Source organism: Notothenia rossii, assembly GCF_949606895.1.
Source record: "Notothenia rossii genome assembly, chromosome: 9".
Classification (NCBI taxonomy): Eukaryota; Metazoa; Chordata; class Actinopteri; order Perciformes; family Nototheniidae; genus Notothenia; species Notothenia rossii.
The window spans coordinates 46,094,508-46,109,524 of record NC_136907.1 but is presented as its reverse complement, the minus strand read 5'-3'; the positions used below and the strand labels follow the sequence as shown (position 1 = coordinate 46,109,524).

Genomic DNA, 15,017 nt, shown 5'->3' with positions numbered 1-15,017 from the left:
AAAATGATGTAGCTTATGTAACAATGTTGCTACCTGAGATTGTAGTAGAGCACTCTTTAGTTGCTACTAAATCGTAACATGGCGTGCCTTTGCACTTGCCCATTTATCTAGTATTGCATCGAATGAAACAGTTCGTGCCACACTGTTTTCAATTGAAATGACTGCTAATTGGGTTAAGCGATCATTGCTCATGTTGGAACGAAGGTATGTTTTAATCAGCTTTAGCTTGCTGAATGATCTCTCGGCAGAGGCAACTGTCATAGGCATTGTCAGGAAAACTCTCAGGGCTACTGTCAGATTTGGGAAAACCAAATCAAGGTTCTCCTGTAGGAGGACATTTAGTTTATCCAGAGCCTTTTCATGCCCCCTAAGTAGACGGCTTGCTGGGTAAATTTCCTGAATGATATCCCTTGAAACATCATCGGTAGCCAGTGCATATCTTGTCACTGATTCCTCCAACTCAGCTTTTGTCATGTGTTCCATTTTGTAAATGAACTTAAACTTTTCGGACACAAGCTGAAGATTGCAAAATCTGTCAGACAACTCCTGAATTACAGTGTCAACAATAACATTAAAAACCATGCACCTAAAATGGGTCTCAGGTTCCTGTTCAAAATGGCCAGTGCTTGAATCATCTCCATGAAATCTCTTTTGCTTTCTGCAACGTCTTTCCTTAAAGTCAGGGGAAGCATCCATCTCAATGGCTAGTCTGCGTGCAATGTCAAGGGATTTCTGAAACCCCTCCTCTCTATACTTACAGAAGAATTCTTTCAGAGAATCGATCATCCTTATGGCAGTGTCCATCGAAATGTTCACTGCTTGCATTGCCTTGCTAACAAACGTGATCTCTGACAATAGATCATACCAAATCAAGAGGCACATCAGAAACTCCATGGTAACAATCTCGCCAGAGAGCGACTTTGCCTCTGAGACTGTTTTGCCGTCTTTTTCCACTTCCTCAAGCTTTTCCAAAGCGTCAAGAATCCCCCCTAACTGGAAACGCACAGCATTGACAGAGTCTATTTTCGCCTCCCACCTGGTTTCACTGAGAGGCTTTAGAGTAATGTCCACAAACTCTTTGAGGATATCCCACCTCTTCACCGAAGCTGAAAAAATGGTGTACAGTCTCTGGATAGTGCCAAAAAAGGTAAGACACACTCTGTTTGATGATGCAGCATCACATAGGAGAAGGTTGAGACTGTGGCTACAGCAGGGGATAAATAGTGCCTCTGGACACTTCTGCTGCACCAAGGCTTGAACACCTTTGTGTATACCTCTCATATTCGAGCCATTGTCATAACTCTGTCCCCTACAATTCTTCAACTCCAACCCCAGGCTATCCAGCACCCCAGTCAGTGTTTCTGTGAGACCTTTACCCGTTGTGTCCTTCACAACTATGAAGCCAACAAAAGACTCATTGATGGTGGCTTTCTTTTTGTCGTCCGTATGAACATACCGGATTATGACTGAGGCCTGCTCCTGCTTTGAAATGTCAGGAGTGCAATCCAACTCCACAGCAAAGTACTTGGAGGCTTTGACCTGGGCACAAATTTTACCAAGTACACAGTCTGCAATTGAATCTAAAAATTCATTCTGAGTGCACCAGGAAAGATATCCTGTGGTTTTTTTAGCCGCTACCTTTCTAAGATGCTCTGCTAGTGTGACATCATATCGTGCTATGACCTCAAGGACACCCAGAAAATTTCCATTTTTAGGATCTCCTAATGTAGCATTCTTCCCCCTCAGTGGCAAGTTCCTTTCTGCGAGAAAGAGTATGCAATCGATCACTCTCGTTAACACGCTTCTCCAGTGTGCCTTTTCAGCTTCTATGGCTTTTTGCAAGGTACTGTCAATTGTCTTACCAAGGCGTAAGCGAGATGTTAATTCTTTCCACAAAAGATACGCGTTGATGTGTAAACCACTGGTTTCATGGTGCTGCAGCGTTTTTGAAAGACTCTACCAGTTATTATATCCCACCACATAGCGTGTGTCAACAACGCTAGCTCCACCGAAAAGTTTACACGCAAAACAATACACCTTATTCGTACTTTTAGAATACAGTAACCAATCTCGTGCAACTTTCTCTCCATTTGACATTGTGCGAAAACAATACGCTTTCGAAAAACACCTTCTAGACTTCTCTGATCTTGGATATGGCCCATCAGGACATTTGTGTGGGCCATTTTCAACAACACACTGCCTAAATGAGTCCCCAATCTGATGTGGTGGTGGCCAGTCTGATGGATCTTCTGAGTAAGGCCTTGACTCAGCCCTCTCCTCTTCACCTCTCTGTTCCACAACCTCATCTTCACCTCTCTGTTCGACATTCTCTTCCACCTCATCTTCACCTCTCTGTTCCACATTCTCTTCCACCTCATCTTCACCTCTCTGTTCCACATTCTCTTCCACCTCATCTTCACCTCTCGGTTCGACATTCTCTTCCACCTCATCTTCACCTCTCTGTTCCACATTCTCTTCCACCTCATCTTCACCTCTCGGTTCGACATTCTCTTCCACCTCATCGTCACCTCTCGGTTCGACAATCTCCTCAAATTCCACCTCTGTGGTGAGTGGCTCTCCATCTCTGTCTGCACTATTATCCCCAAAAAGGACACAGTGAATAGGTTGGTCAACAGAACTTCAAACCATACTGGACATTGAGTTTTGTGTGGTCAAACTAATAGAACTCCTACTACCTGACATCATCACTGGTCTCATCTCTACTTGATGCCATCGCCGACCTCATGTCTGTCTCATTCACTCCTTGCCTGTGTTCTTTTCCACTAAGATATATTGTCAAACAAACATTATGAAATAGATTTTCCATATTAGTTTTTCCTTATTAATAATATTAAAATAATATTAAGAAATGAATCTGTTGGTATCAAGACCCCTACACTTACACCTAATGTTAGACCTACCTGTTGCCTTCCCCTGTCTTTCCTGAGCATTCATCCTCACACCTGAATAAAATGAATTCACTGTTAAAGCAGCTGTCTAAATTAAATTATTATATCAGCCCAGTGATAAGGCAACTTAATAATAAAAAAAACAACACTATTATGCCGTGTAAGGTTGTGCTGCTGTTGAAAGTACATTCACATTTTGGATTTTAAAAGAACAAATAAAAAACACTATTATGCCGTGTAAGGTTGTGCTGCTGTTGAAAGTACATTCACATTTTGAATTTTAAAAGAACAAATACGGAGAGCTACTTAGCACAGACCTGTAAAGAGATGTGACCCTGTAATAACAGCTTCTGTGTCACCAAACAGATGTATAGCCTGTATGTCTGACAGCACAGCTAACATAGACAGCTAATGGCAGCACAACATATTTAAATGATTCCATGGTTAGCTATGTTTTCCAGCTTCTTGACATTTATTGTGCATGCTACCTTATATTTACCAGTTGTTATTTTACCTTAATACAATTTGGACGTGACATGCATGGGGTTTAACCAAAATCTAAATGTAGCTATCAGAAACATCGGTTTGCATTAAAGCTAGCCGTAAACCACACTTCAGCTGCTAGTGTTAGCAAACACTAGCCAATCTGAGAACAGTCTGTTAACATGAACTGACATTTTTGCAAGCCTCTTATTTGGTAGCAAATGTGTGCATGATTCCATGATAAACCAGAGTTATTGCATTAGTTATGTTTTCCAGATTCTTGTCATTTATTGTACATGCTACCTCATACTTTCCATGTCAGCGCTGGCGCAGCAACATTGGTTTGCATATTCTAAGCTAGCCATAAACCCACCCACCTTTGGCTGCTACATGCCCAGTGTTAGCATACGCTAGCCAGTCAATATTTCCAAGCACAGACAGACGTCACACTTTAAATCATCCTATTCCTACCTGTTGCCTTTCAACATCCACTTATTTAGCTGTTGTCGCATCCCTTGACACGCCGTCTCCTTTTCCCTCTTTCTTTTTCTATTTTCTGCCCCCGACCGCTTTTTTGGTTTATCCATGATTTCTTTTTGACGTTAACTCACAACGAGCGCCTGCTCCTCAGTGTTCACGGCGTCCCTGCTCGTGCTCCCTCCTCTATGTCAAAATTCTATGATGGAATCTTATGAGATAGGGCGCCCTTCTCTAGCATATTACTCCTCTAAAATGTTTTAAAACCTTAAGGAAATGCAGAAACTATTTAGAAACATAAAGAAAATACCATTTTATTTTTATTTAATTTAATTTTTTTTTTTTACCATCGCTTGTTGGGCGCCCCCACTGGTGTGGCGCCCCTATGCGTCGCATATAGTGCATACCCACTTTTTGCGCCACTGGTTGGAGCTATGTGCAACTACAGGCATATGCTCGAACGGGAGCTGCCTGGACGCTGCAATCATCTTGCACTATCCGTGCTGAGTGTGCTGAGTTTTCCCCATAGCTTTCCCTCAATGTCTCACTGTCTGGTGTTAGAAATTAAAATCAATGTTTTAATGGGGAAATGTAGTTTAAACATGCCGTCAGTTTTAATGCTCTTTTATACTGAAAAACCAGAAATTCTTGTGCACAAGCAGTTAAGCTTTTATTCTGAAAATCCTTCATCTCCGGTTAGCATTTAGCATGTGGCTAATATACGATTTCCTAAAGAGGTGAATTTAGTAGCGAAATGATATGGAGTGGTGCAAACCGAAGCCTACTGATTTAACACTACAACTATAGATGTCGAGATACTACCATGCTGAATATTAAATGAAGGTACAGTTTATTTGAATACATTATTGTTTACAGACGAGAGTAGCATGTGACAACATCCGGAATGACCGGAAACCAAACGAGCCGAGAAGTATTGTTTAGAGCAGGGGTTCCCAAACTTTTCCATGCCAAGGCCCCCCAAAAATCATTAGCTTCTGGCCGGGGACCCCCTTTGCAAACCCACCAACAATGCTACAAAATATGTCACACATCAACTTTAAGAACGTTTTTGTTACTTTTATTCTCTATTCAATACTGTAATTATTACATTTGTTTAGCATGAGAATAATATTAACAATATGTTTTCAACACAGAATAAGATTTGTATGGCAGGGCATCTTTGTTCCACCACAATGTTTTTCTTATTATAGACACTATGTTGCAATACATTTTACCCTACAGAAAATATATTTACATATGCAAGAGTTTTTTTTTTTTGTCTTTCTTGCATTATGTCTTCAAAAGTTTTCAGTCAAAAAAGAAAAAAAATCTATTAAACTGACTTGGTTCTGTAAGTTCAACACTATATTCCCACTGAATAACAAACCTTTCAACAAACTGTTGATGATACAAAAACAGAAAAAAGAAACCAAACCTCTCTTTTGTGTGTGTGTGTGTGTGTGTGTGTGTGTGTGTGTGTGTGTGTGTGTGTGTGTGTGTGTGTGTGTGTGTGTGTGTGTGTGTGTGTGTGTGTGTGTGTGTGTGTGTGTGTGTGTGTGTGTGTGTGTGTGTGTGTGTGTGTGTGTGTGTGTGTTGGAAGTGACAGACAGTGATCACACTAGTGGGAGGGATGGGCTTGGTGGCTCCTACACAGTCTGTCAAGCCTGGGCTTAATGTCTGTCAGTGCCATATGCATGTCATTGTCCACATGTAGACGTGCTCTATGTTTAGTTTTGAGTACCTTTAAAGTTGAAAAGCCAGACTCACACAAGTAAGTTGTTGCAAAAGGGAGAAGGCATTTCAGTGCCCTGTCAGCCAAGGTGGGATAGTCCTTTCTTACATGTAGCCAGTAGTTAGACAGGGGAAGAGCCTCAAAGTTTAGTTTTAAATCCCCTGAGTTTGTCATCTCAATCAGCTCCTCCTGTGACGTTATGTCCAAACTAGAACCGACACCGGGGGAAAAGGGGTTCCTAACCCAGTTTAAATGTGTGTTTTCAAGGTCAGGGAAATAGTCTTTAAAATATCCTTGGAGGTGCTCCAGGTGGGACTGGATCATTGGAGAGATGGAGCCCAAATCATCACATGACAGCAGCTCCTGGTGAAGTAGTGGGAACATCTCTGTGACTCCCTCCTGGAGCTTGTTTGACCACAGCATAATCTTTTTGGAAAAAGCACGCACTTTGTCTTGCACCTGCAGTATGTACGTGTCACGTCCTTGCATGCTTTGGTTCAGTACATTTAGATGCAGAAAAATGTCTGACATGTATGCAAGTTTGCGGATCCAGGTTGCATCAGTGAACCGCTCTGCCAGCTGATGCTTTTCAGAAGAGAGGAACTCTCCAACCTCCCTCCGCAGCTCATAGACACGGTTCAAAACTGAGCCCCGTGACAGCCAGCGCACGTTTGAGTGAAGCAGCAGCCCCTCAAAACGGGCGCCCATCTCATTACAAAGCAGGGTAAACAGTCTGTGTTTCAAGGGGCGGGCTTTAATAAAATTCACCACTTGTACAACCTCCTGTAGTATCTGATTCAACTCGTTATCCATCCTTTTTGCGACAAGTGCCTCACGGTGGAGCATGCAGTGTGTGGCGACTACATGCGGGGCTTTCTGCTTAATGAGAGCGGTCACTCCACTGATCTTGCCGGTCATTGCCGCGGCTCCGTCCGAACACACCCCCACACAGCGGGCCCAGTTCAATCCGTTAGACTCGATGTAATCGTCCAAAACTTGAAAAATATCTTTCCCAGTGGTTCTTCTTTCAAGTGCTTTACAAAACAGTATTTCCTCGACAAATCTCTCCTGGGAAATAAATCGAATGTACACAAGCAGTTGGGCCTCATTCGATATGTCTGTGCTCTCATCTAGTTGAAGAGCGAAGTACTCGCTGGCTCTCACCTGCTCCAAAAGCTGAGCAGATACGTCCTGCGCCATGTCACCAATCCGTCGGCTGACGGTGTTGTCCGAGAGTGGGACAGCGTCAATTTTTTTAGCAGCATCCTCGCCAAGCAATTCTCGGACAATGTCTTTGGTAGCTGGTAAAAGCAAATCCTCTCCGATTGTGTGAGGTTTTTTTGCACGAGCAATGTGGTATGAAGCTAAAAATGATGCCTTCAGGGCCCGCTCGGGAACGGTATCTTGCTGTGTGAATGCAGCAGATTGCCTGGCCAAATGCTCCTCTTTACGTCTGAAGAAGTCTGCCGTTTTTTCGGCCTCTGCCGGATGTTTTTGCATCAAGTGACGCTGAAGTTTCGAAGGTTTTAAACACTCGTTTGAGAGGGTCTCCAGACAGAGCACACACTTCGGGCAATCATGGCCATTTTTCTGTATGGCTGTAAAGCCATACTTAATGTACGCTGCCTCGTACCTTCTGATTTTAATTGGCCAGGAGTTCTTAGGTTTTTTTGCAGCAGTGTCCTCCACAGCAGGGCTGTTGGTCGGTTCCGTTGACCTGTTCTTTGTCAAAAACCTGTCCATTTTGAGCTAGCTAGCTTGCTCGCTTGAGAAGCAAAGCAGCTTGATAAATGGCGCAAACCGCCAGGTCTAAACATGACGTCATGGCGTCGTGAACGATGTTTTGACTGGTAGGCAATCAGAAAGATGACTATGGCAAATTATATGTTCCATTATTATAAATTATATTTTATAATTATGATTTTTTTTTTTAAATCAGATTTAAAATATTTATTAAAAAATAGTTAGAATTTTTTTTTTTTGTCTTTCCTTTTTTTTTCTTATCTTCCCTCCAATTTTCTGAGGCCCCCCTAGCGCCCCCCCAGGGGGCCGCGGCCCCCACTTTGAAAACCACTGGTTTAGAGTATTGATTACAGCGTTTAGAATGTGTTGAATGAAAAGTGATGAAAGAGAATATGAGGAGAAACGGCGTGTTAAGCATATATTGAATGTGAAAATAACCTATCCTCTGTTTAAATGCAATAACGGACATTGGAGACCAGGCGAGCCGGCTGGCGGGGAGGAGCCAGCAGAGGATATATAAACAGCACCGGAGGAGAGATCCATGCTCTTCTCTTCCCTATCGAGGAGAGCCAGATCACAGCTGTTTGTCTGACTGAACAATATTCTGTCTGTAACACTACCGCGCCTCTTTTAATTAAAGTACCCAATTGAACTTTCACAGAGACTCCATTTAGTCTCCTATTTTAAAGCTTCTCTCCTGGACGGGAGAATAACGAACACAGTTAACACTGGCTACCTGCATAAAGTCAAGTGCTCGGCGCAGTTGTCTCCGAAATGTCGCTCCTCTGTTTTAATTTAAACAGATCCTTATATCCGTTAGCACAGCTAGCTAGCACCAGATGCTAACAACAACAACAATACACGTAAGGTCTCTCTCTCGCTTGCTCGGGCCACACATACACACACCCTCCCAATGGCCAGTCAGGGCCTGCCGGTGAGCATGGAAGTGTGGTCTTCCGCAAGCGGACGGTAGGATCGGGGCTGCCAGCATCAGGTTGTAGATGGTATTTTAAACTCGATGCGCTCTGAAACTACGGGGCGGCCGAGGACAAAAAACACACATGCGTTAATCGCGTTAAAATAATTAGTGGCATTAATTTTTTTGTTATCAACGCGTCAACTTGACAGCCCTTTATTTTACCATTAGTTCTTAATGAAATTGATACTGTTTGACTTTGTATTAGTTAGCCTACTACTTACAATACATTGAAGTACTTTTACTGTGTATTTTTGGAGAAATACTCTGTCAAAGTCCCCTGCTGAGAACAAAATCAAGCCACTTCTGCTAAGTTTGATGAGGGAATTCTTTTTTGTTGCCATTAGTTCTTCGTGAGATTGATCCTGTTGGATTCAGTACTAGTGAAACTACCCCCCACAAGTACTATGAAGTAGCCTACTTACTGTGTACTTTTCCAACAATCCTCTGTCAATGTCCCCTCCTGAGAACAAGAATGCATGTTTTCGCTATTTTGAATAAGCGTTAAAAAACCTTTCTTCATGAGGCTGATATTGTTGGACAGAGTATTTTAAGAGGATGATAGACTGCACACTGACACACTCTGTCACTCTTGTTGCCCTCTTATGATGCTACTGTCTTTTAATATATAATTATAGTTCGTACCTCGCAGATTCTTCAGTCTCATCAGCCTCATCCTTCCATCAGTCCCAGTCAACGCCTCCAGCACACTTCCAGTGTCTGACTCCATATGATATTGTCCTGATGCCTTAAGGGTGATGCCCCATGATCACAAAATGACCCCTCTAGAGTCTGAGCGCCAAGGACCTCATATTACCTCATATTATGTCATTAATTATAACAATTTGCTTTATTTTTTCTCTTCTCTTAACTGAATAGCCCTGTCTTTAAGTATAATACAATGTAAAGTCCTTTTCCTGCACCATTTTAAGGCTTCAAAACAGGCATTTTTACTGTATGTGTTTGGAGAAATGACACAATCAATGGCCCAGAATTGTACTTGATAAACTCTGAATCTTGTGGTGCTTGAAAAAATACACACTGGCTAAGCCGGCCAGGTTATATGCCTTTTTTGGAGCCCTTTTTTGCAATATTTATAACATGTCAGTAGTTATTTAAACAAACCACTATCTGAGGATAACACAAGCAACCATAAAACACCCTTTACTAGAGAGCCATTGAAGCCCATGAAGAATTTATCCTTTCAAAAATCTTTTCAACTGCTGTAAGTTAAGGCACTATCTGTCTATCTGTGCAGAAAATTTTAAATATTCTTCATTTGCAGTATTTTTTTTAAAAAGTGTTCAGAAAGACTGCATCAATTATATGCTATATATATATATATATATATATATATATACAGTTGCAAGAAAAAGTATGTGAACCCTTTGGAATTACCTTGATTTCTGCATAAGTTGGTCATAAAATGGAGGAAGCCACTGCTGTCCAGAAAAAACATTGCTGCACGTTTGAAGTTTGCAAGAGAGCACCTGGATGTTCCACAGAACTACTGGCAACATATTCTGTGTACAGATGAAACCAAAGTTGAGTTGTTTGGAAGGAACACACAACGCTATGTGTGCAGAAAAAAAGGCACAGCACACGAACATCAAAACCTCATCCCAACTGTGAAGGATGGTGGAGGGAGCATCATGGTTTGGGGCTGCTTTGCAGCCTCAGGGCCTGGACAGATTGCCATCATCGACGGAAAAATGAATTCTCAAGTTTATCAAGACATTTTGCTGGAGAACTTAAAGCCATATGTCCACCAATTGAAGCTCAACAGAAGATGGGTGATGCAACAGGACAACGACCCAAAGCACAGAAGTAAATCAACAACAGAATGGCTTCAACAGAAGAAAATACGCCTTCTGGAGTGGTCCATTCAGAGTCCTGACCTCAACCCAATTGAGATGCTGTGGCATGACCTCAAGAGATCACCAGACATCCCAAGAATATTGCTGAACTGATTTGAACAGTTTTGTAAAGAGGAATGGTCCAAAATTCCTCCTGACCGTTGTGCAGGTCCGATATGCAACTATAGGAAACGTTTGGTTGAGGTTATTGCTGCCAAAGGAGGGTCAACCAGTTATTAAATCCAAGGGTTCACATACTTTTTCCACCCTGCACTGTGAATGTTTACATGGTGTGTTCAATAAAAACATAAAAACATATAATTGTTTGTAAGGTTTTAGCTTAAGCAGACTGTGTTTGTCTATTGTTGTGACTTAGATGAAGATCAGAACACATTTTATGACCAATTTATGCAGAAATCCAGGTCGTTCCAAAGGGTTCACATACTTTTTCTTGCAACTGTATATATATATATATATGTATATATATATATATATATATATATATATATATATATATAATATCAATATTTGTATTAACTAACCAAAGTCAATTTAAATAGTGGGCAAAAATGGGTTAATTGCCATGCATGTGGTGTTTGATAATAGTTTACGTTTAATTTCAACTATTTTAGGCAGAAAAACGTATATTGACTAGACCCTTTTTTAATAATTTACTATAATTTAGAAAGGTTTTTGTGAGAAATCATTTCAAAAGTAAACTTATTTTTCATTTTATATTTAAGGCGAGACACCCCAATTTTTTTTACTTGAAGGTATAGCTAGAAATGTCTCCAGTTAATTACTTACAATAAGGCAATTGTTTTTTGTATTACAGGTTTTCTGAAATAGCATGTTTAAATATGCAGATTAGCCATTATCTCATTAAATATGTGCATATTTTAAAACATTTCAGGAATCAAAATCTGAACTTTAGATAAAGCCAGGTTCAAAATTATTGTTTCATTTTGTACTCATATTAGTATCTAAGGCTTTTACAGAAGGGATATTGGATATCTCTTTTCACACTCCATAAATCAGAAAATACTGTCAACAGCCCTAAAATATCAATTGTTGCCATGTTTTTAGGTATAGGCTACAATGTTGTATAATTCAGGCTATGAGTGATATATGAACAAACCCTTCTGTAAAAGCCTTCATAATATTGATAGGAATATAACAAGGTTTGGTGTATCTACGTGCTACTGAAGTTGACATTTCGAAATCCGAGTAGGAGAAAAAACTCATTTTGAGAAAACGACCTTTAAAGATTGCTGTGAGGTGCTAGCTAAACCCTCCTGTTCTTTAGATGACAGCTTGCGCATCAACGCACTCCGTGAAGGTATTTCATGTTCGGGGTCATTTATTTTTTGTATAACCTTGCTTCGTGCAAGTGACAATTGTTGTCGTCTTCTCTGTAAAAGTTTTTTTCTACGTTCTTTTGCCATTTTGAGATTTACATTTCTAGCGGAAAGCTAACCAGGAAATGTTTTAGCACACCACGTGACGCATCTGAACGAATCACGTTGTCAGAAATTGACACCAGCCAATGAGATTTAGTTTCTTGGTTTAAGACCCCTTTGTACTTTCACGATTGGTTGCTGATACAAAGGACACAACCTTATTGGTATCCGATGTGATTGTGCAGGAGAGACGGAGCTTTCCAACGATATCTCTGATGACATGGTGCACACAGCGGTCGCGGTACTTTATGTCACGTTAGAATGCTAACTTTTGGTGAATTTAGGAGAAATCTACTGACGCAAATAGACAAACTATAGTAAAATAAACACTTAAATGTGTATTTTGTACGTTTCCCTGAATCAAAATAGCACAAAATCTCAAAATTGACCAGTGCTTGAAAAACGACGTTTTTGCCTGCCGTGTCTCGCCTTAAATTTGAAATGTTTGCACACAACATTATTAATTTATCAATTTTTATCAATTTTTTTAAATGATGAATCCATTTATTTTAATGTATTTCCTTGAGGCTCAGTGGCTGGGGAAGATATCATGCTCAACATGCAAATGTTCTAATGCAAGTAAGTATAACATGGAAAAGGAAATAAAATACGTTTCATAGGAGGATGTGGATTTATTTTCTCTCACCTTGTAATTACACAATCAAACAATCTATAATTTAGCTCTGGCCTTCACTCACAAAAAAACATTTTGTTGAATTGGACACATTTTTCGAAGGTCTATTGACTGACTTGCAATGACTGGGACTGATGGAAGAATCTGCGAGGAATGAACTAGGAGCAGAGAAATAATCATATATTAAAAGACAGCAGCATCATAAGAGGTCAACAAGAGTGACAGAGTGTGTTACTTTTCTGAAGGATAGTTGTGACCAGCTATCCAGGCCAGACATATAGACTTTCCAAGGTGTAAAATGCTGCTGCCGGAGTACTGACTGGAAGTATTGCTGATATCATGTCTACCATCCTCTTAAAATACTCTGTCCAACAATATCAGTCTCATGAAGAAAGGTTTTTTAACGCTTATTCAAAATAGTAGAGAAACATGCATTCTTGTTCTCATGAGGGGACATTGACAGAGGATTGTTGGAAAATGTTAGAAATGAAAATCAATGTTTTAATGGAGAAATGTAGTTTAAACATGCCGTCAGTTTTAATGCTCTTTTATACTGAAAAACCAGAAATTCTTGTGCACAAGCAGTTAAGCTTTTATTCTGAAAATCCTTCATCTACGGTTAGCATTTAGCATGTGGCTAATATACGATTTCCTGAAGAGGTGAATTTAGTAGCGAAATGATATGGAGTGGTGCAAACCGAAGCCTACTGATTTAACACTACAACTATAGATGTCGAGATACTACCATGCTGAATATTAAATGAAGGTACAGTTTATTTGAATACATTATTGTTTACAGGCGAGAGTAGCATGTGACAACATCCGGAATGACCGGAAACCAAACGAGCCGAGAAGTATTGTTTAGAGTATTGATTACAGCGTTTAGAATGTGTTAAATGAAAAGTGATGAAAGAGAATATGAGGAGAAACGGCGTGTTAAGCATATATTGAATGTGAAAAGAACCTATCCTCTGTTTAAATGCAATAACGGACATTGGAGACGAGGCGAGCCGGCTGGCGGGGAGGAGCCAGCAGAGGATATATAACAGCACCGGAGGAGAGATCCATTCTCTTCTCTTCCCTAACGAGGAGCGGATCACAGCTGTTTGTCTGACTGAACAATATCATGCTTGTGACCAACCCGCGCCTTTTTTAATTAAAGTACCCAATTGAACTTTCACAGAGACTCCATTTAGTCTCCTATTTTAAAGCTTCTCTCCTGGTCGGGAGAATAACGAACACAATTAACAAAAAGTACACAGTAAGTACTTCATAGTACTTGTGGGGGTAGTTTCGCTAGTATTGAGTCCAACAGGATCAATCTCACGAAGAACTAATGGCAATAAAAAAGAATTCCCTCATCAAACTTAGCAGAAGTGACTTGATTTTGTTCTCAGCAGGGGACTTTGACAGAGTAGGCTATTCCTCAAACAATACACAGTAAAAGTACTTCAATGTATTGTAAGTAATAGGCTAATACAAAGTCAAACAGTATCAATTTCATTAAGAACTAATGGTAAAATTATATTTGTATCACTCATCAAAGATAGCAGAAAAATATGCATTATGTACTGGACTCTGACAGAGGATTACTCACAAAGTACACCGCAAAAGTACTTCATTTTATTTCTGGTAGAAGTCAAACTAGAACCAAGTCCAACAGTGTCAGTTTCCTTAAGAACTTGTGGTAAAACATATTTGTATTACTCGTCAAATATAGCAGGAATAATGAAGAGCAGCTGATTTGGAGAAAAAAAACGCGAGAGACATGGGAGTTGACCGCAGTGCAGAATCGCTGTATTTTAAATCTCCTAACAATGTTGTCAATTTTAGACATAGGCTTATTATATTTACAGTCCTTAATAACATACATTTTCTGGGCTCAATATGTGTCTTGGCCATATTCGTTGTGATCGCTAAATTCCCCTTGTTTATAATAATCACCGTTCCTTCAGCAGGATACTGTAGTGTTTCAAAGTGTGATTTTAGCAAACGAGTGCTTTTGTTTTGAAATCACTTCCGTGAGTTTCGCCCCGCCCCTCGCTCCAAGGACCATTTGACCATTTAGTAAGGTAAAAAGCAAAAAGCAAAAACGCCTCTCAGACTCTCTTCCGTTTACGTGTTTAAGAAAGAAAAACAATTGGACGGTAGATACACGGATTGTTTACACTTGTTTATTTTTTATGCTCATACTTTTACCTTTACAATCGTTTGCTTTAATGTGCAGTATATTTTTTGTAATATTGTTGTGGTGCACACAGTAGATCGAAGTAAATCAACTCATACATTATCACGTATTATACAGTAATGTGTCGTATTATTAAGTAATATCATTATAGCACATTAACATTAACCCCATTATAGCAGATGCCACATTGAATGGATGAACACATTTATGCATCAATAATTAAAACGGAGTGTTTCTAAATATAAGTTGTACAAGTTATATGTATTTAATACTAATAACAATGATTCATTTGACTTTCAGATGATAATACTTTTCCTGGGCTATTGACAATTTTGAATGCAGGACATTTGCTTCAAACACATCTTTTTACCTACGTAAATAATCGGAATACTTCTTCCACCTCTGATTTTAACCTGTCACTGTTTTTAAAACTTTAATTAAATGTTGGATATTTCCAGAGACCCTTTCAGACCGGCAATGCTGCCCTGCATGTAATTCCGATTGGAATGTGACAATAGTCAGAAGTTTCCCATCCCCCTTGGGAGACTTTCTCTACACA

At 40.0% G+C, this 15,017-nt stretch overlaps 1 protein-coding gene and 1 long non-coding RNA gene across 2 annotated transcripts; both read right to left on the bottom strand.

Annotated features, from left to right (window-relative positions):
- Positions 1-1,061: 1,061 nt before the first annotated feature.
- On the bottom strand, positions 1,062-2,833 carry LOC307020941. The gene is made up of 2 exons (XR_013803023.1): positions 2,349-2,833; positions 1,062-2,285 (listed from the first exon to the last, which is right to left on the bottom strand). It is a non-coding gene; the product is annotated as an uncharacterized lncRNA (long non-coding RNA).
- A 2,654-nt stretch (positions 2,834-5,487) lies between these two features.
- On the bottom strand, positions 5,488-7,344 carry LOC307019888 (SCAN domain-containing protein 3-like; the record flags this gene model as incomplete). Its single annotated transcript, XM_079650990.1, has 2 exons — positions 5,488-5,610; positions 5,710-7,344. The coding sequence occupies 2 exons, from the start codon at positions 7,342-7,344 to the stop codon at positions 5,488-5,490; spliced, it is 1,758 nt and encodes a 585-aa protein (XP_079507116.1).
- Positions 7,345-15,017: the final 7,673 nt, after the last annotated feature.